At 34.0% G+C, this 23,351-nt stretch overlaps 2 protein-coding genes across 2 annotated transcripts in view; one reads left to right on the top strand and one right to left on the bottom strand.

Annotated features, from left to right (window-relative positions):
* The window catches only part of LOC128664529 (dual oxidase 2-like), a 95,189-nt gene extending 89,199 nt beyond the window's left edge, over positions 1-5,990 (bottom strand). The window contains exons 1-3 of the mRNA XM_053719349.1: positions 5,986-5,990; positions 3,897-4,030; positions 1,125-1,211 (exon numbers count right to left, since the gene is read on the bottom strand). Coding sequence (XP_053575324.1) covers positions 1,125-1,211; positions 3,897-4,030; positions 5,986-5,990 — 226 coding nt within the window. The remainder of the gene's footprint in view (positions 1-1,124; positions 1,212-3,896; positions 4,031-5,985) is intronic.
* A 13,537-nt stretch (positions 5,991-19,527) lies between these two features.
* Positions 19,528-23,351, top strand: part of DUOXA2 (dual oxidase maturation factor 2) — a 41,214-nt gene continuing 37,390 nt past the window's right edge. Inside the window, exon 1 of the mRNA XM_053719348.1 lies at positions 19,528-19,674. Within this exon, the coding sequence (XP_053575323.1) occupies positions 19,528-19,674 (147 nt within the window). The remainder of the gene's footprint in view (positions 19,675-23,351) is intronic.

The following is a 23,351-nucleotide window of genomic DNA, read 5'->3' as shown; positions in this document are numbered from 1 at the left end:
CATAAACTCCCTTTGTGGACTAATATAGCATACTTGTGTTACACACACTCTCCTTTTTCCCATGTGAGCATAATGTTATCTAAATGGCACACATGAAATAACACCCTCTAGCTGTGAAAAACTGTCAAAATGCATTCAGATAAGAGGCGGCCTTTAAGGACTAAGAAATTAGCATATGAGCCTACCTAGGTTTAGCTTTGAACTATGAATACCAAGAGAAAAAAAGCAAAATTGATGATAAAAGTACATTGGAAAGCTGTTTGAAATGACATGCCCTATCTGAATCATGAAAGTTTATTTTTTACTAGACTGTTCTTATATATATATATATATATATATATATATATATATATATATATATATATATATATATATATATATATAAATAATGTAAAATAGATATCTATACCTATATATCTATAGGAATAGATATACAGGTATAGGTTTATACAAATATATATAGGAATATGTATTTACAATAAAAGTTACATTACCCAGTATATTAAGAAGATTGGAATGTGAATTATAGACTTTTGTGTTACTTTAAATTTTAAAGCATTACATTCCTCAGAAATGATTACACTTTCAATTTTTATAGGAAAAAAAATGTATTGATTTCCAAAGTTCAGAAGCAAAATATGAAAATAAATAAATCAGTGGACCATATATATATTGTTCCACCTCGCTATTATATCAATAAGAACAATATTACACGTCATTTTGTCTTTCTGTTTAATCTCTATTTATATGACTTCTTAGGAGATTCTTCTTTATTATTTTACATTTATTGTTTCCTTTATATTAGTAGTTGATATGTTAAGGAACAAATACCTATTTCCTTGTATTTAATCATCAGTTTCTTTCTATGACGTACATGTTTAGCCTCCTCCCTTTAAGATAAATTAACTTCCAAATAATTTGTCAAGCGCTGTAATCTATGTTTAACTGGTAATATGATTTATGTCTAATAAATCTTTTTCATTGTTATCAAAGGTGAGATCTTATGAGTCATTTTTCAACTCACTTGGAGTGGTACAACTTTAAAGAGATTGTAACAAAAATCACTTTAATACATATATCAAAATAATTTCTTTCTTTCTTATAGCAATGGATATTGCACTTACCTGCAGAACCTAGACTGTGATGTGCAAGATTATTGTACCAGCCATCATAACGCTGAACTTCCCAATTCACATTTGATTTTGCAGCTGCTAAATTAATAGAAAATACAAATAAGATAGCAAGAGAAGAAATAATTAAAGAACAATAAGTAACAGGACCAGTCTCACTTTCTACAATTATCTAGCGACTTTTATTATTATTATTATTATTATTATTATTATTATTATATATACAGTATATACAGTATATATATATTTATATACAGTATATATACACATTATACACAAACACAGACACACATGTATCTTTAAATGTACATTCTATGGTATTGTAACGTAGCATAATGCATGTTAAATACTCAAGACAGCTATGCTTTAATGGGTAAAATATTTAGTTTAGTTATAATTGTGGTGAAGTTTACCTACCAGCTAAACTCCAGATATCTGCCTGGCAAGCCCAAAGCAAGAATAGGCGCCATATCATGATTAGTGCTCTTTGTATCAGCTGTCTGCAATAAATAAATACAAAGATTAAACAAAATTGTGACACATACATGTGTCAAACAAATTCATACAATAATGGCTCATGATGATTTATAAATAACATATTTTACCCGTATGTTCCTTTTCATGCTTTAGTTAGTGGGTCAAAAGTCTTTTTTTTTTTTTTCAATTTTTCTTTCTGATCCATATTATGCTATAAAGCAACTTTCTCCATGCTTTAGCGAATAGTCTCCATGGCTTAATGACGGTGAGCAGACTACTGCTGGAACTAAAATATATAATTCATGGTGATAAAAATAGATATTACGAGTGGAGCGCAAAATTGCAATTTCGCGTGCTTGATATTTGCGCTTCACTTGTAATACCAGCGCATGCAAATGTATTAGCTCATTATTTAATGTGCACCCGTAAATGGGCAAATTTTCCCATTTACATGCGCACGTTAAATTAGCGATCCACTTGTAATCTAGCCAAAATGTTTTATTGTGTGTAATGAAAACTCTTTCTAATATACTTTTATAATTATTATTTATTTTTCCTTGGCTTCTGAAAAATAAATGTATCCCAGTCTCCAGATGAATTTAAGTCATATAGAACTATTATTTGTTTAAAAGGAATGATTTTCAGTTGAGGTTTTTGTTATCAACAGCAAATAAACAGTTACATCAAATACATTCCCAGACAGTTATAAAAAGCTGCTGTGATTACAGTCATTACATCACCATATCAAGTGATATTAATGACAGCATTTGAAGCAGCATTGCTCTGAAATTCAGTGCTAGAATTCACTGATGTATAGTTTTCATCCTTAAATGGACAGTGCACTGTAAAATTGTTTTCCCTTACAGTTATACCAGCTGCAGAGTATAACATTTAGGACAATGTAAATTGTTTTTGTGAATGAAATTAGATGTTTTTGTGCTTTTAAAGCCCCACTCATTAAAATGGGTTGTTTACAGGGAAATCAGATCTCCTTATTTTATGACAATCTGTACACACATGCTTCTTTATAATATCTCTGTCATTATACCAAAACCCAATAGTTTGAGAGAACAATTGAAAATTAACATTTTATTACTTATCTCTCCTAACCCCCACTGCTGGCTATGTTTACACAGATTTTATATAGCCTATACTTAAATATTGAAATGTACAGTATAGGTAAAGATACCATATGGAAAAGCAGCTATTTAAAATGCTGAATGAAATGTAAAGGCAATATGCTGAAATAAAGGTAAAGGAGCTATTTGTAAACAATGTAATACACTCAAAAAGGTAAAATGGATCACGGGGGACAAATTAAAGGGGAGAAACAAAATAAGGTCCTGTCTCACTCATAAGACTAAGAAGCTACGAGTTGACCAGATAAGAACTGCATTTAAATTTCCCCACCTATTGGCAGCTAACGTTTTGTATACCTAAAAAAATCTTTCAAAAACCTGTCTGTTCATCTCCTTAGATATGTAAATGTTCTGCATAATTGTTTAAGTCTAATTAGATTTTAAAAATAATTTATTTGACTAAAATATTCCAAATATTAAACTGTGTCATTAAACAAAAACATTATCAACCATACAGGTACCAAGTAGCAAATTAATTATACATTAAGAATAGGTTGTGTATTTGGTAAATTCTTTGTATAACATTTACAAATTTACTTTTGAACCAATACTGTCTGAACCTGGACTTCATCTATATAGACTGAATAAAAGATTTGTATTACCATGTGGTACAGTTTGTATTAATGTAAAAAAAATTGGGCTCAATTATATTTACAGAAAATGAAAGGAAATCCAAGACAAATACAGTAATCGTGCCAACAATTTTGATTTGTTACAAATGGCAATTATTGTAGACAATAGTTTATATATTATTACTGATACATGTAATTATAGTCTTCCTAATAAATAAAAAATAATAGCTGAAATCATGAACCAGCAATGAGTTATGTCCTTAAAGGGACAGTCTAATTAATTAATTGTATTGTTTAAAATGATAGATAATGCCTTTACTGCCCATTCTCCAGCTTTGCACAACATTGTTATATTAATATGCTTTACAACCTCAAAGTTTGTCTATTTCTAAACCCTCACAGGCTGTCCTTTATCTCAGTGAATTTTAGTAGCTTTTTAAATCTTGCACAACATTTAGAGGCCTCTATTCTAACCATACCTAAGGAGGGAAAATATCATACTAAATGTGAAAACTATAGAACCATCTCCCTCACCAACTTAGACATCAAAAAATATGCAAAGATGTTGTCATCTAGACTAGGCCCTACGTTCCCTGTTATTAGTGACTTAGACCAGATAGGCTTTATTAATGGAAGACAGGGATCAGACAGCACTAGACGTTTTTTAAAGATCTTTTGGAAAGCTGTGGATTTGGGACTTCCTCTTCTCACCCTGTCAATGGACGCCACACTTTAGGCCTTCAGTATTCCAGATACCTTCTGTAAAGCAATCAGAGCCCTACATATGTCCCCTGCAGCCAATATATGCAGAGTATATTCTGTTTACCATCTATAGCAATTAGAAATGGAACTAGATAGGGTTGACCGCTCTCTCCCCTCCTTTTCGCTCTTGCGATAGAACCCCTTGCAGCAGCCATTAGCAGGTCCACGGACATTCAGGGTCTATTGTTACACTGTACTAATCAAAAATTAGTGCTGTTTGTGGATGACTTGACCTTATTCATAACCGACCCAGAGACATCCCTACAGGCCCTGCTAGATCTTCTAGAATTTTTTGGACTCCTATCTTACTATAAGTTAAATGTCCATAAAACAGAGGCATACCCTATAGGGATACCAATATCTACTATTTCCCTCCTCAAAAAAAAATCACTTTAAATGGTCTTAAGAGGCAATTAACCATTTAGGTACCTTCCTCTCACAGGACCTGCCTACTGTTATTGATAGAAACTTTAACTCTCTCTATAAGAGGATGCAACAAGATCTTCTTTCCAGGACATATAATGAGGTTTAAAGGTTTGGCAGAATCATGGCTATAAAAATGATGCAACCCCTGAAACTTACATACCTATTTAGATGTCTTCCCCTTAAACTTCATATATCCCTCTTAAATAGGTTTCAATCCTTAATTAGTAGATATGTGTAGAATGGGAAGAGACCCATGAAAGCAGCTAGAATTTTGCAAAATACGGTTTAAACAGAAGGCCTGGGTCTACTGAACATAAGACTCTACTACAAAGTAGCAATGCTTACCCAAGCTACAGCATGGATTTCATCCCGACCCTTAACTAGATGGTTCAAACTCAAACAAGCTTTCCTACCAGCCTACATTAAGATAAAATATCTCCTCTCTATCCCACCTCATTGCTCTTCTTATATCTCTCTCAGCTTCCAGATTATTAAACAATGTAGAAATATGTGGTCTAAACATAGACATCAAGCAATGTTCGCTCCACACCCATCGCCTACCCATCCTATTGAAAACTATCATATGGCCTCCCAGAAACGAGACTCAGATCTCCGAATATTTCTCCTCATCTTATAGCCAAAGATTTCTTCAGTGACGCTACACTCCTGACCCACTCCAAATTTCTCCAAATTCATTCTCCCCTGACCAGATACTACTTTTCTTTGGTGAGATTTAGAGGTTTGATGAAAGATTGGGGTTTCTTCAATACACCCCCATGATCCTTAACCCCCTGGGAAACTAGATGGAATACTGGAACACAGATAATTAACACCTCTCTCAACTCACTATAAACATATGCTGAATTCCCCACTCACCCTATCAGAGCCTGGGAGATAGACTTGAATATAGACCTCTGCCCAGGAATATGTAAGGAGGCTTTAATGAACTCTAAAACTACTATCCACTGTTTCACAATATACAAATTATATTATAAATTATTAACTAGATGGCACCTAGTTCCCCTAAACTTCACAAAATGTGCTGGAGGGAAAGCGGACAGATTGGAGATGTCTACCATATCTGGTGGGGCTGCCCAGTCATTCAACCTTTATGGATAAAAACTAGAAAATTATGCCAGCTTTTAAACTTGTCAGGATCCTTGTCCAAGAAGTAGCCCTCCTTTACCTCAATCTCAAAAACATCCCTAAACATAAAAGGTGTTTACTGATATAGATACTCATAGCTACTAAACTAACCATAGCAAGAAATTGGAAAGGTTTAGCCTCCCCACATTGGAAACAAGTACTTAATATTCTAAAATACCTAGAAACTATGGAGGAATTTGCTTATAGATTTCAGTTACAAGCTGAATTGCACTATTATATTTGGGAACCCTGGGATGCCCTGGATGAGCAAACCCTACTGCCCATTACCTGATTTTATTATATAATAGTTTGATCTAGATCCAATCTCTGTACCTCATCTTTGTAACCCCCCCCCCCCCCGCATATCCACCCTACACAATTGAGGCTGAGACTATTTATGCTTCCTATCTGTATTGGAAGTTCTATTGCATATATAGTCTCTGAGGAACACAGTTTCGGATATAATGGGTAGTATAAACATTTTTATTGTATTAGCTTTGATTATGACTCCTACACTGTGAATATACCTATATCTTTGTACTTCCTTTGTTCAAAATTTGTTTGCTACTATGTATCAATAAATACAAAAACGTAAAAAATATTAATTAAAAATATTAATAAAAAAAATCTTGCACAACAGCTAGCCAGTGCTAGTTCATGTGCATCATATAGATAACATTGTGCTCTCTCCCATGGAGAATGATACTGGTTATACAAGAACCAGTACTGACTGGCTAAAATTCAAGCTTGTAAAAAGCACTGAGATAAGGGGCAGGGGCTTGGATACAGGTTATCATAGAGGTAAAAAGTATATTAATATAACAGTGTTTGTTGCAAGAGGATAATCACTTCAAATTATTTATGTTGAATGTTCTCTAGTATGATGCCTCCCCCTCCACAGAAATATGCCTTTTAAAGTTCAGCATTATTTTGTGGGGCTTATTTCCTGAATTATCTGGAGCTCGCGGTAGCAATTAGCACTCCAAAAAAATAACGTTTAGCGTTCAGACCTCTGGTTAATTTTAAAAAATGTCCCCCAATTACACCAAAATAAAGTGTAGTGAGTTGTTGTTTTTTAATTAAAAAAATAGTAGTATTTTTTTAAATAATAACTTCATGAAGCAGTTTTTAGGGCTTAAAGTAAGCGAGTCTGGGGTCAAGGCTGGCTCAACCATTGGACCAAGTGGCAGCACTTGACAAGGGGCAGCACATTAATGACTGAGTCCGTCACTGTCAGATCAAGACCAGTCTTGTCCTGTGTTTCCAAGGAAAAAGTCACAGGCTCCTAGCAGCATATCCTCATCATGCACAAAAACACAGAGAATGTCAGGGAGGACATTCAAGATGGGAAAAGTGCATCTCTTCCCTAACTTCCTTCCCACTTATTGCACAATTGTACATCAGGTAGGCAGGCTTAGTAAGGTCAGCAGCCAGGCTAGTAGGTTGATATAGTAATCAGTAATGTTACTACTTCGGGGGCATCATTGCATTCTTGGAAACAGGCAGCACAATTTTTTGAGCCGGTCCTGTCTGGGGTGTTAGAAAAAAAACGGCACTGAAAAGTGCCTTTACATTGAGGTCTATGGGAACTGTGTGTTCCTGGTAAATATATATGTGTATGCTTATATACATATATATATACAGTATATATATATATATATATATATATATATATATATATATATGTGTGTGTGTGTATTAATATGTGTATAGACACATATAAACACATAAATATATATGTATATATTCATATACATATATATTTAAATTTTGCTGCCCATCGCTGCACACCTTACCACCTTCACTGCACTAGGTTCTCAGCCGTGTCTCACTGCATAAGAACGAGACTCCCATTGAGTTTAACTTGTAATACCATCTCACATTTGCGTACGCTGGTATTACTAAGTGAAGCGCAAATATCGTGCTTGCATAAAAAATATTTTGCACTTAACTCGTAATCTGGCCCAAAATAGAAAACACTGATTTTGTCCCGTTGCTGCCAGTAATACTGAAAGAACAAATTTTTTTTACCTCCTTGGATGCTAATAATACATAAATTAGGGATTTTTCTTTAATTATTTATTACTTACTTCACAGTTCTAGTGTACTGTCACTTTTTGCTCTCTTTGCTTAAAAGGATATGAAAACCAAAAAAATGATTTTGTGATTCAAACAGAGCATAACATTTAAAAAAGTTTCCAATTTACTTTTGTTATCAAATTTGCTTCCTTCTCATGGTATACTTTGTTGAAGAGATACCTAGGTAGGTGTCTAGAGCACTTACAAATGGAAAACTTTCTTGCAAAACTGCTGCCCTATAGTGTCTCAGACACATGCATGCTCCTTAGCATACGTCCCTGCTTTTCACAAAATGATATCAAGAGAACAAAGAAAAATTGACAATAGAAGTAAATTAGTTGTTTGAAATTGCATATTCTACCTGAATCATGAAAGAAAAATGTTGAGTTTCATGTCCCTTAAAGCCTGTTTCATTCTGTTATTTACTTTCACTCTGCAGTTTGCAGTGATTCCCTAACTTTAGTTATCCCTTAAAATGATGTGACAGTAAAAGGCATAAATTCTACTGTTATAACAATTCTAATATCTGTACTCATTGCACACTTAATAGTCAATAGTTTACCGTGATTGTACAGTCCCAGAATACTAAACTAATATAAAACATAATGGCTGGTTAAAAACATTCTCCTTTAACCATTTTAACTTCTAGATTAGCATCTTGTTTATGCACCCAGTGCAGATGTCTGTGGATGGACCGGATGCAATGTGCGCTTCTTTGTTTGACATTTAATCTCCTGAATGACAATGCACTTGCCAATTTTCAATATCAATACCTGGGTGTATAATTGTGTTAACAAAAGTGTAAAGCAGTCTTTGTAACATACTTTATACTGCAAAGGATTTTGCAATATTCTAAGGCTGTATACTGTTGTGTTTTATTTCAATTTATACTGAGTATCTTAGAGTGATGTTTGCCTTATGCACAATGCTTTCATTTTTTTTTTAATAAGACCACTACAATGCATGCACAAACTTTACCCCCTTGTAGATAAAGAATTCACAGGAAGCACAGATATAGCTTATCTTAAAGGGACATTATACACTCATTTTTTTCTTTGCATAAATGTTTTGTAGATGATCTATTTATATAGCCCATAAAGTTTTTTTCTTAAAAAATGTATAGTTTTGCTTATTTTTAAAGAACATTGCTCTGATTTTCAGACTCCTAACCAAGCCCCAAAGTTTTATGAGAATACGCTCGACTACCTACTCCAGCTTGCTCCTGTTTGTGTAAAGGGTCTTTTCATATGCAAAAGAAGGGGGAGGGGGGAGTGTCTTATTTCCCACTTGCAGTGGGCTTTCCAGCTACCTTTTAGCTATTTTTATATCCGTATCTGTGCATTTTATTCTGTATAGTAGTGTCTATTACATGCAGTTAAATGAAAATGAGTGTATACTGTCCCTTTAACTGTGAAATAGAATGATGCTACCTTATCACTGTAAGACAGAAAGAGATCAGCATTACTATAATGAATGTGCACTAAACCAATGAATCTCAGCCCTAGATTATCCTATTTTTTTAAAATGTATTTTATATTTATTTAAAAAAAAATTCCAGTGGTATCAAAAACTGAAAATGTTTGGGGATCACTGTCTTTAAAAAAACAAAGCAGAACAAACAAAAGCAATAATAATGAATTATCCATCTAAAACAGTCAACCAAAAAATTTGGAGATCACTGTATAAAAAACAAACAAAAACAAAGCAAAACAAACAGACAAACAAATACATTATCCATCTAAAACAGTCAACAGCAATGATTATGGATATTTATGAATATTTATGGATATTTATGTTCACTACTCAAGCCGCTTACCTTGTTAAAATCTGCAGCTCCTTATCACTCTTTGTCACCTGCTGAGCAGTCTGTAAATTGTGTGTATGTGATGTTTAGAAGGAAGTGTCCAAAGAAAGATCTCACAGGTAAAAGATGGGCAGGGTAGGAGCTCATTTGAATAATGTCATATACTACAATATAAAGATGTGACAATAAATTATATAGGAGGATTTAAGGATTGGAAAGTTGCCAAGTTGTTTTAATTGTTGGTATAAAAAGCCACTTGTGTTTCCTTTTAAGCACTTCTGTAACTACTGGCCCTTAGATTGCTGAAAGGTCTGTTACATTGTCAGGTAGGTTTATCACTTTCTGAATTCTTGTGTTTAAAACTTACATTTTATTATGTTGTTTTCCGGGGCAGATAAAATATAGATATTTAATGGGGGGAAATAATATATTATTATTATTATTATTATTTGTTGTTGGCAAATTTTAATGTTTCTGTTATGTTTTGAAGTATAATATGGTTGCAATTTGCTTTTAATTTTGATTGACTTTTGTTACAATATGGGCACACAATTTTTTTGCATTTTAATTAAAGCTATATTCTAAAATATTTTTTTTTATTTCTGAAACATTTTGTGTTTTTTTTTGTATTTTTTTTGTATGAAGGAGTAAAGAGATATGTGGTACAGGCATTTCTTTTAATTCTTGAGCTATTCTAAATATAGTGAAATCGAAAACTATTTAAAACTATAAATGTTTCCTCTACATTTTAAATTATAGGTGTTCATGTCTGTGTGCAACATAAACAGGTTAATATAACGCCTATTTATTTAATGATATTCTACAATTAGCATTATATAACATGTTGTACGCTGTCTGATGCAAGCTTCAGAGTTGACTTTTCATGTATACTTCTGACTCAGAATACCTTCATTTTAATAAATTAATTATACTGTATGTCAGTGATTTTTAACCTTTTTTTTACCGTGGCACACTTTTTTACATTAAACAATCCTGTGGCACACCACCATCCCAAAATTTTAAAAAAATCACACATTGTAGCCTAATACAGCATATATATATATACACATACACACAAACACACATATACTGTATGTATTGTGCTGTTATGCCATGCCTCCTACAAACTACCCCTGCACTGGGAGTTAAAAACAAGCAAAGTTTAAAAAATATGTCACACTGTTGTCAGTCTGCCGTGGCACACCTGAGGATCTCTCACGGTACACTAGTGCCACGGCACACTGGTTGAAAAACACTGCTGTATGTTATACTTTGATTAAAAATGTGTGGGCTTGTGCATTTACAGTAGCTCATTGTTTGTGTTTTTTGCTTTTTAATATACTGGTGAAATAGATCAATGATTTATGTGGTTAGCTTTCCTACATCTTCAGGTTCATGGTCCTAGCATCATTTTTTTTAACTTTCTAAGATTTATAAATATGACTATTGAGTAATTATAATTTGGCTGATAGTAACTGATTAATTTCAAAGCAGAGTTTTCAGTGCTAGTCTTGAAACACACCTGCAGGTTTTCCCTTGAAGGAAATCACAACCATATAACGGTGAGTCAGATACATGAGTCGCTGATCATGCAAGGCAAGGACAAACTTTATATCTGCTTGATTAGAGTAGTTGAAGAATGGAATTGGGCAGAATTCAGTAAGTGCACTCTACGGCTTCTTCAGTTTTCACCAGTTAATATGTTGATTCACTAATGAAGGGAGACATAAGCAAATTCATGTTATTTAGCTGCCAACAATAATATAGGAACTGAAGAGGCCGACAATGCCTGTGATGTAGGAGATAGAACTCTTAGTGAATGAAGCAGGAGAAGTTATATACTGTAAATAATGCATTCAATAACAATAAAATTTAAGCGGTTGTAGCATTTTTTTAATACATGATTTTCTAAAATTTAAGATACTATGGGCCAGATTACAAGTGGCGCGCTAAATATCACTTTCAAGAAAGCAATATTTGTGCCCCACTTTTGTAATACCAGTGCATGCTAATGGGTTTAACTCAAATACTTACTATTATTCATATCTATGTCTGGTTTACCATTGGTTAATTCAATTAACCTTATTGAATTCACCTGGTTGTGCCAGAAATGGATTCACACAATACTGATCTCTAATTTAGTATGTTCTAATTAAGAAATGCTAGCCCAATAGTTCATGTCAAAAAAGTAAATGATAACTGTAATAGTATGGCATATCTGTGGTACTTACAGAAGTAGCTTGTATCCCATGCTGTACAAGCTCTTGCTTTGTCTGGGAGGATTGACACACCCTGTTCTAACACAAATACACAAGCATTTGCTTGTATGATTATAAATACAGGCAACAGCTGCTGCCAGCTCGCCCAGTACCAAGGCAGACAGGTTCCCTAGCTGAGAACATTGTCTGCTGGGTTTAATACATTTCTTGCAAAGTAAAAAGAAAAACATATCAACAAAATGATTGCTAATTAGAGAGAGTCCATTAAATGAGCACCTAAGCAAAGGCCACATGCATGAGCACCCAAGTCTTATTTTATAGTGTGAGTACAATTTGAATGTATAGCTCAATTCTCACAAAACTCTAATCTTTCAACACTAAATATTTATTAAAAGTGATAATTAGATTTATTTTCACCTATCCGCTTCTATCAAAAGCTGCAAAATCCTTTCCCTACGCCTGACAACTGCTACACAAGATTACACTAATACAGTCAATAGGAATCGGCTTTACTTTCCTTACAAATGTTGTTCTGCTTAATTATATGTGAAATTAATTCACTTGAACAGTTGCAAGGAAAACATATTTAAAGTGACAGTAAAGTCAAAATTAAACGTTCATGATTCAGATAGAGCATGTAGTTTCCAACTGACTTATATAAGCTAATTTGCTTTGTCCTCTTGGTATCCTAAAAGCATACCTAGGTAGGATAAGGAGCAGCAATATAATACTGGGAGTGAGCTGCTGATTGGGTAAGCCAATGACAATAGGCATATGTGTGCAGTACCAATGTGTTCAGCTAGCTCCCAATAATACATTGCAGCTCCTTCAACAAAGGATCCCAATAGAATGAAGCAAATTTAATAATAGAAGTAAATTGGAAAGTTGGTTAAAATTGTATGTTCCATCTCAATCATGAATTAACAATTTTGGGTTTCATGTCCCTTTAAAAAGATTCCATTATACACAAAGCATTTCCCATGCAATATATATCTCACAATGCCTGCGAGGAGGCTGAACAAGGCATGTTTATGGTTTTCTGTCACTTTATAGTGATTTACAAACAAATTACTCACTAGTAGCACAAGAAAAACTCTTTGCCAAGCTGATCAGGTTTTTTTAAATATCATTTTTATTATCATTTAAATCAAACAGATTATAGTGTTTGAAAATATAGTTGTGTTTTTTTTTAAAATATTGTCTACCTATTTTTTTTTTTTTAAAGTAGTCATGAGTGCCCCCAGAATAAAGTACAAAGGCAACTGTGTGATTCTATTAAAGCAGTGTTTCCCAAACCCAGTGCTCAGGACCCTTAACAGGCCAAATATTTATTATATCTTAACTAGAGCACAGGTGAAATAGCTGATGGGTGAACTGGTTGTTTCACCTTCTGTGCTCTAGTTATGATATAATGAATATCTAGCCTGTTAAGAGTCCTGAGCACTGGAGTTGGCAAACTCTGTAGTTAAGGGTAATGCACAATAGTTTCTATGGGCATAAGCTCACAACTTGCAGCTATTGTGAGGTTATATCCCTTGCAGAATACAGTCTGGTTAACCATACCGTAGTGTGTAACTTATCCTCCTAGGTATTGATATAATAGTACATGTTTGAAAATGAAAGTGATCAATTATGAAATGTACCATTCCCTTTTTTCTATTATGGGATCTTGTATATACACAAAAGTGTATTATTGCTGTAACATTTGGGAAAATGTATAAAATTGCCAATAGTAGTAAAGGTAACCATGTAAAGTTTTATGGAATAATATTAGGCAGTCACTTGTTTGTATTGTGGGGCCTATTTCTTTTAGCAAATATATATTCACTTTGTTTTGATGGTCTATGAATATTATGGGTGATACAAGCCAGGAAAATTCCTTTGTACTTTTCTCAGTTGTTATACTTTATTAGAAGTAAATGCATGTAATATATGTCAATCTAATTGGCTAGATTATCAGTGGAATTCTATTAAAGGGACAGTCAACACCAGAATTTTTGTTTTTTAAAAAGAAAGATAATCCCTTTATTACGATAAAAAAGTAATAAGGGAGGCGCCTAAAGCTAAAGGTATCAACACTAAAATAAATTTAATAAAAACATATACATAAATATTGGTACATATATAAAGGGACGTCTCCCCAACCTTAAATAAAGCTGTAGATAAAGCTATATTCTAAACAGTCTAAAATGTTTGATAAGATCGATAAAATATCCACAGGTATAAAAACCATTAATATTCGGATGTGCCTATGTGGTTCGTTGTGATTAATACAAACGTTAATGTCTTTTCTCCATAGAACCGAAACAGTAGTTAGTGTTCCATTATTGAAAAATACCACCAAGCTGCCTTAAAGAGTAAAACCGTAGCTGCCAAATGTGAAGTCTAAAATAAAGTCAGTTCGAATTCCAAATCTCTCTTACTATGTAAGATGACTCTATGCCAAAACTATTAAGCCGTGTACTTTACCAGATGAAGATACGTCAGTGAAGATCTTTCCCCCTCGCCCGGTCCTCACCTCGAGCGGGGCTGACTGCAACTTTTGGCGTCTGACGTCACGGAAAGGTGTTCCGGCTATAGGAAGAGGCCGATTCCTGCGCTCCCTTCTATGCGCTATGATCACGGTCCTCTTTGATGAGCCCTGCACTTAGTGCTGGTAGCACGCAGGGGACTGGATAACTAGGGATATAATAGATGTCCGAAACTGTATATCCAAACACAGAGACTTTGTTCCTTGTAGGAGAGAAATTGTTCTTATAATATAACCCGGGTTATTATATGAGATTCCAAAGATAGAGTAGTTGTCAAAATAGGTGAATAACAACAACACTGCCAGCACATACGACGCGTTTCGCCCACCTGTGGGCTTTATCAAGATAGTGGTGGCAAGTGTGGGTGACCTTATTTAAAGGCATAGCTTTCAGTCTGATTGGTGATGGTTTCAGACTGAAAGCTATGCCTTTAAATAAGGTCACCCACACTTGCCACCACTATCTTGATAAAGCCCACAGGTGGGCAAAACGCGTTGTATGTGCTGGCAGTGTTGTTGTTATTCACCTATTTTGACAACTACTCTATCTTTGGAATCTCATATAATAACCCGGGTTATATTATAAGAACAATTTCTCTCCTACAAGGAACAAAGTCTCTGTGTTTGGATATACAGTTTCGGACATCTACTATATCCCTAGTTATCCAGTCCCCTGTGTGCTACCAGCACTAAGTGCAGGGCTCATCAAAGAGGACCGTGATCATAGCGCATAGAAGGGAGCGCAGGAATCGGCCTCTTCCTATAGCCGGAACACCTTTCCGTGACGTCAGACGCCAAAAGTTGCAGTCAGCCCCGCTCGAGGTGAGGACCGGGCGAGGGGGAAAGATCTTCATTGACGTATCTTCATCTGGTAAAGTACACGGCTTAATAGTTTTGGCATAGAGTCATCTTACATAGTAAGAGAGATTTGGAATTCGAACTGACTTTATTTTAGACTTCACATTTGGCAGCTACGGTTTTACTCTTTAAGGCAGCTTGGTGGTATTTTTCACTAACGGAACACTAACTACTGTTTCGGTTCTATGGATAAAAGACATTAACGTTTGTATTAATCACAACGAACCACATAGGCACATCCGAATATTAATGGTTTTTATACCTGTGGATATTTTATCGATCTTATCAAACATTTTAGACTGTTTAGAATATAGCTTTATCTACAGCTTTATTTAAGGTTGGGGAGACGTCCCTTTATATATGTACCAATATTTATGTATATGTTTTTATTAAATTTATTTTAGTGTTGATACCTTTAGCTTTAGGCGCCTTCCTTATTACTTTTTTATCGTTTTACTTCTGTTTAGACATCTGCAGGGATTTGTCTTTTAAGGGGGTGTGTGGTTATCATTTTGGCCTAGCGCACCTTTCTACCTTTCTCTTTTATTAATCCCTTTATTACCCATTCCCCAGTTTTGCATAACCAACACAGTTATAATAATACACGTTTTACCTCTGTAATTATCTTGTATCTAAGCTTCTGCTGACTGCCCCCTTATTTCAGTTCTTTTGACATACATGCAGTTTAGCCAATCAGTGCTCAGTCCTAGGTTACTTTACGTGCCTGAGCTCAATGTTATCTATATGAAACGTGAACTAATGCCCTCTAGTGGTCAAAATGTATTCAGATTAGAGGCAGTCTTTAAGGTCTAAGAAATTAGCATATGAACCGCCTAGTTTTAGCTTTCAACTAAGAATACCAAGAGAACAAAGCAAAATTGGTGATAAAAGTAAATTGGGAAGTTGTTTATTTAAAACATGAAAGTTTTTTTTGGACTTGACTGTCCCTTTAAACACTTCCGCTTCTTGTGCACCACGTTAGGTAGCACTTGTATTATAATTTAAAAGTAAAAACTTAACATATTCCCCAATAGAAGTCAAGAGAACAAAAAAGTGAAAAAAACCCTACTATAGAAAAAAAAAACGACTCTCGTGCTAACCCAATTGCATAATCTCATGTGCACTAACCTGACATGAAAATATGAATATTTCACATTCCAATGTTCTTCACATAACATGATATGTTCTATTTATTTCTCCCCTAGTTTTTAAACTTTCAAGCTCTCCTTAAAGACTCTACTGTTTAGGGATGCATATAATATTCACTATCATTTTCCTAATTTAGCTCCTCTCCTCCTTTATCCCCTTGAACCCCTTAGCATGTAAGCTATGAGCCTAGCTGCTCTGTAGATCACCTTCATGAGCGATGATTTACAACAGTGAAACTCTTGGCAGGGCCCTCTATCCCTTTGTCTCTCATAACTGTCACCTTGCATATTAGACCTATGTCTTTAGCGCTGCGGAACCTGTTGGCGCTCTACAAATAACTGATAATAATAATAAAAATAGTAATAAATACATGTGTGTGTGTATATATATATACTGTATATATATATATATATATATATATATATATATATATATATATATATATATGATTGTATTTTGGTACAATATATACCTATATATATATATATATATATATATATAGATGATTATATATAGGTATAGCTAAATATAGATAATTATCTGCTATGTGCAGAACATAGGAATATGAAATATTTACAGTAAATACATAGTTAAAACCTTTATTAACTATGAATATTGCATAATATGCTTTTACATACTTTCATCTACTTTACCGCAAAGGGCTCCAAGGCACTTATATATATGTCTATATATATATATATGTATACATGTCTATGTATGTGTTTATAAGTACACACACACACATATATATATATATATATATATATATATATATATATATATACACACACACTCACATATATATACAGTATATACACACAAACACTCACATATATATACAGTATATACACACAAACACTCACATATATATACAGTATATACACACACACTCACATATATATATATATATATATATATATATATACATACACACACATATACATATTTAGATGTATATGTATGTATGTTGATGTTAAAGCACTTTGCCTGCCTTTTTTTTATAACACCGGAGATCTCATATCTTTGAGCCTTCATAACTTTTTCATGCAATTACTTTTTAAAATAATTTTTATTAGATGGTGTTATCATAAGTGTAACTGTACTGTTATGTGAATTTTTGATGTGTTTTGTGCAATTTTTTATTTGAGCGTAACAGTCAACCAGAGCTCTGAGGTCACGCTAACTCGACGCATGTTAACTTTAATTGTGATCACGTTTACTTTCAATTTGTAATACATGTGCTACTGCCGACGTGTGCAAACAGGTGCGATAAACCCGATAAACCGTTTTACCATCCACTTGTAATACCATGTTGTGCTTAAAGGATAACGCACCTTGCGCTACTGGTTGCGCATCACTTGTAATCTTGCCTTACATTTCTGGATTTAAGACCTAATCTATAATATTCAGTAATTGGTTTTGAATATGTTTTCCTTTGTGGTTGTACAAGTTATATTCAATTAAATTAATTATGCATGAATTCAATGTTTAATATAATATAGACTTTATTATGATTTAAGAGACTTCTTTTTGGTTATTGGCTGGTAAAACAAATTGGAACACATTTGGCAAGATTGGTCAATTATTAGAGACTGTTAGTTTTCAAATTGCCTTTAATGGATATAACTCAAGTCATACAAAATTGTACATCTGTAATAAACATAGAGGCTAAATTATTTTATTAAAAAACCCAAACATATTTCAATACCAATAAATTATAATTACCAGTGAATGAATAAAGAGAACCATTATTATAAATCAAAAGAAAGTAAAACCTGTCTCTAATAATCTACTGTATTTGGGGCTAGATTACAAGTAGTGTGTTAAAGATTCACTTGCGCAAACAATTTACTTTCGACTTTTAATACACGCACTTAACTGCCCATGTTAATTAGTTAGTGCATCAGCGCTATGGAATTTGGCAGCACGCTACAAATAAATGATACTAATAATAATAATGAGTGAAAAATATATTTAGCGTGCCACTTCGCATCGCATTTCCTGCTATTGCCTGCATTTTTTAAATGTCTGCTCTTTCATCACCTTCTACGTGTTTCTACTGGTATGTGGTAATAAAATTGGTAATAGAAACCGCGTGAAAAGAATGAAAGCAAATCATTTTTTTGTTTGTTTATGATGAACAAAAACACAGAAAAAAATTGCAGAAAACACACGTACAAAGCAAACTATAAAAAACAATCTTGATTTAGATTCCCTGGTACTTCCTGTAATATTTCTTTATTGCTTCTCCTGCATGTCATATACACAGTATTTCATAATAGTCATGAGTAACAGTTGTTGTCCATACATTATGAATAAATGTGAAAAATCACACTACGTCTGTTACAATAAAATTAGAAACTAAACAACTTTTAGGAAATACCTCTATGCATTTAGAACTCCAGTCTCCCATACATTTTCTTAATTTCTGCATTTATTTACAGAAGCACTTCTATATTATGTCATTCTTTTTGGAGCAAAATTTTTAAATAATCCTTTAAAGTTACCCTCATTCTTTGTTTATATCACTTAAAATGGATTGAGTATTTTTGAATTTTAGGCTATGCTAAAAATCTAAACAATTTGATTTTTTAAAAATGTTTATAATATTATCACAGACATCAATAATATCACACATTATTTTCTTAAGTATTTTGGGCTATATTACAAGTGGAGCCCTAAATTATAGTGCCCACAAACGTGCAAATGTGCCCGTTTGCGGGCATGCGATAATTAACCAGCCATTACAAGCGCTTATACAATTAACCAGAGATCAGATCTCTGGTTAATTTTATAAATGTGTCCTAAAAGCCAACACAATACAGTGTAGGGTATTTATTAAAAAATAAAGATAGCAGGATCTTTATTTTTTAATAAAATAATTGCACTAGACAGGTTGCATTTGCATTACTGACAACTTGTAATACCAGCACACATTAGCGATATTTAGCGCTTCACTTTTAATCTGGCCCTTAATTGGGAGCTGAAGACAGGCTATGCTTTAGAATGGATATTATGTCCTTAATGCAGAATAATGTAAAAGTTTATAACGCAACATACATCTAAAACCAAATATTAGTAATAGATATGAAACTGGATAAAACAATAAAAACCTCAATGTTAAAAAATTAAGTAGCATTAGAATTCAATAAAATTACTTACTTACTGTTAACTATATTTTTTATATTTTCTTTCTGTTCTATATCATTTTTAGGTCCAAGATTTTGTTGACTAAAATGTCATTTTACGATGGTATCCATCCCTTTTATCCTCATGGAAGGAGGTCCTGGGTTTTCAGCGTGGATTTGATTATAATCATTATTGTCTTTTTGGTTTTTGCTTTGGCTTTTACCCTCATTATCCCTGGAATCAGAGGGAAGGTGGTAAGTAGCCTTAAATAGTCTTAAAAAGGTGCTAATATTTTTGCACTCCACTTGTAATCTAGCCCTAAGTGAAGTAAATTAATTTTAGGATATATATATATATATATATTTAACTAAACATAATTATTGTGGAATAAATTCAAGGAATAGCAGATGCGTCACACAGAGCTAAACATCTATATTTATGAGATGGGCATTGCCCTTAGCTTATAGAGAATCGTGAATCACTCTGATGTTCCAATACAATAAAATATATTTTTACATTTACAAGACAATATTGTTATATTGTGCTAGTGTGTGACTATAAAAATAAACCTTGTATACACCTCAAAGCAATATTTACCTTACGTGTTAGTTATATAAACAAAACAGAAGTTATTATCTATTCTGGCCAAGTGCGTTTTACAAAGTGATGAAGTATAATGTTAAGATAAAGAGAGTAAAGGTGGGAGTATTTTTTTCGATTCCTTAACCAGTTTTTCTGACATTGTCCAACCCCTTTCAGAAATGTTTCATTTTAGATTTTTTTAAAAGTTTGTATAAAATGGGAAATCTGTTTAATATCTAATATGTTTGTGTGGAGATCTTGTGGACCCCAGGAATATTTCTTTCTATTCTGTATATTTAAATAAGAAAAATGGCAAATCTAATGGACTCCTTGTAACTTAGGGCCTAATAACCAAAAAACTCACCAGCATGGAGAAAAATCTCACATAATCTTTGGGGGCTTTTTTTTTTTTTAATATTTTTTCTTTTATTGAAGGAAACAAAAACGGACAAACAGTTTGCTCGTATGACAGGAAATTCGTATATAATATGACAATATGCTGGTTACAAAGTACGTGGTACATTATTAAGGGAGCAAACCCAACACTTCCCTCATTTTTTTCCCCCATTACTTAAAACAGCAGAGATCCTTTTTGGGCCTGAATGAAGCTTTCTAAGCTGGTTATTTTAAGAGAGGATAGGTCACTTATGGGCCTATACCAACCAGTCACCCTCCTATGTCCCAAGTACCACGGGTGAGTCCAAGAATTATAAAAAAACAAAAAAAAAACAATTAAATTTAAAGGATCAATATTCAATGTATTGGAGCTCGAAGAGTGAACTTCAGCTCTCCGAACTGGGCAGAGACTACATAACTCTGCCAAAACAAACAGAGGAGGAAAAAAGAAAAGAGAACATAAAGTAATATGGAGGGAAAACTATGCCTCCCTATTCACACAGTGGGCAAGATTTTTTACAGTTATAATCACTGGGTATTTTTGGGCATTGGGAGTCTATTCGATAGCTAGGGCCGTTCTGGGGCTTTTGATTACGTAACAGTATAAGAAACTACACAGAGCCCATATCTACGGACACTGAGGTACAGTAATCTACCTGCTATGAACTTTAGAAAATCTATGCTACTCTCCCCAGCACTATAGATAAGCCTCTTCAGTGCTATAGGGGTTTGGTGGATTTGCAGGTTGCTATATACGTTCATAAATCCCCTATACATTTGGATAAGCTAATAAATAAATAAAAGTTCCTGTAGTCTGCTAAGCTATGAGTTATAGCATACAGGGATGAGCTGTTTAACATAAATCAATCAAAAACCTATAGATTGATTTCCATATATGCATCTTATAGGGCAATACACATACAGTGGGGTATTTTAGGATACAATAGCAAGGGGACAATAATAGCTGGTCAAAATATCATAAGTTTGCAGCGTAAATAATTTTTCATCTTTAGCGCATAGAAAATACACCATCAGACAATAGAGTTGTCATAAAGCAGAGTGAAAAATTAGAAGCTCATGTATTAGAAGAGAAGGGCAAGGTGCAGCATGGTTACAGAGTGTTAATGCATTGTGTCTAACTACAAATGAGCCTGAGGGAAAATAAAAGTGCACAAAGAATTGAGCTATTTCAGAATACATGAGAGTAGCCAAGTCCACTTGATAGTGCATAACACCGGCCCCCAAGCGTCTCACATACCTAACCCACTCCAGTTTTCACAATGTCTGCATTATATTTAGCGTTCAAACCATTCTATGTGAGTGGGGCCCTTTTGCAATTTTGTGTACTAGGCAGATCAGTGAGGTGGAACTGGTGTGACAGATTCAGCTGCCATTGAAGTTTAGACGTAGGCTACCCCGGGATCCTCTTTTTCTTGTGAGTCTCTGAGAATTCCCTTGATCTAACCGATTTGTGGTCCTGTGATGGTCTGTTTGTTTAATGGACCCTGTTGCAGCTAAGGCTCTGGTTATCCTGCGTGGTAGGAAGATCGCCTTATTGCGGACATGTCCACTGTGAGCGTCGGTCTGATTAATCAGCTGCTGCACTGTGTCTACAATGTGAGGCAAAGCGTTTGCTTTAGAATGGGAGACTACTTCTTCAGAGCCACGACTCTCAGTGGGTGCTCCCTCTAAAAAGTTGCGGCTCCAAATAATTGACTCTATGCGTCTCTCCAATCTGCTGTAGTGATCACTTAATAACTTCTCCAAAGTCCCCCATGTCATTCCAGATACACATTCCATAGTTGTTGGTCGGGGTTAGGATGAGATCTGCAGTAGAATATTGTAGGAGTATATGCTAGAAGCTTCCCTTTAAACTCTGTATGTGGCCACTCAACCCAGATGGCCAGGGGGGGATGCCACGTTCATGTAGGTAGGCCGCAGCTGCCCGAATTCAAATATAGAGACATTTAATAGGGTATAAAATAGGTTTCTTCAGCTCGTCCTGAGCTCATGCGGCTTTTAACCAGAACCCATATTGTAGATTTTGTCCTCAGATAACAAAATTTGATAGATTGTTGAGGATTCCTTACGGACTGCAGATAATGCGTCCTGTCATGGCCGCTGCTTGGACACGCCCCCCCTTTTTTTATATATTATTTTGTAATGAATTTGTCTCTTCTTCACATCCAAATCGCTGCATAGATAGATACATAGCTCTCAAGATAAAGTTTATTTTTTTTAAATTCTGTGAGGGACTTCACAGCACTTACGAGATGTCTTAGATTATCTCACTAGAGCGGAGAGCTTTAGATCATTAGGCCCTTATATTAAATGGATATAAAACTGTTTATTGTTGTAATAAAAAGCAATAAACAATAGCTTATACTTCATAGAAATAATTGCAATACATGTTATTTTTCATTTAAAATGGATTTTACCTTTTTTTTTTTTAAACTTCATATGTGAAGTTTCGATTACTTTCTGTCACCACCTTACAGGGAGGCTGTGGTCTCTATAAGAAGGCTTATCTAGCCTGATGTCATAAAACTTCTAGAGTAGCATGAGCTGAATTACTATTAAGTAAATAGATAACGGGAGTCAGATATGCCCATGTTGAGAATTGGCAGAATGCAAACTAAGTTGCCAAGATGTCAGCTCACTTATCTCACTGAAATCAGTGGCTACACTGAGAATATCTGAGATCTCATTTTGCAAGAAAACAAGTATTTTGAATATTTATTTTGCCTTAATATATTTGTTTTCAACAAAGAAACACTGTTTAATATCCATTTAAGTTGTTGCTGATACACCACAGTAAATATACAAATTGATGTGTTTTGAAGACCTAGCCTTCAACATCTGTGATTGGTGCCCTAAATGATTTATCATGTATTATAATGAGAAGCCTTTGTTAATTTTCTTTATTTTAAGGTCTTTAAGATCCAACTGTGTT

This window comes from Bombina bombina, chromosome 6 (assembly GCF_027579735.1).
Source record: "Bombina bombina isolate aBomBom1 chromosome 6, aBomBom1.pri, whole genome shotgun sequence".
Classification (NCBI taxonomy): domain Eukaryota; kingdom Metazoa; phylum Chordata; class Amphibia; order Anura; family Bombinatoridae; genus Bombina; species Bombina bombina.
This window is presented reverse-complemented; position numbering and strand designations above follow the sequence as displayed.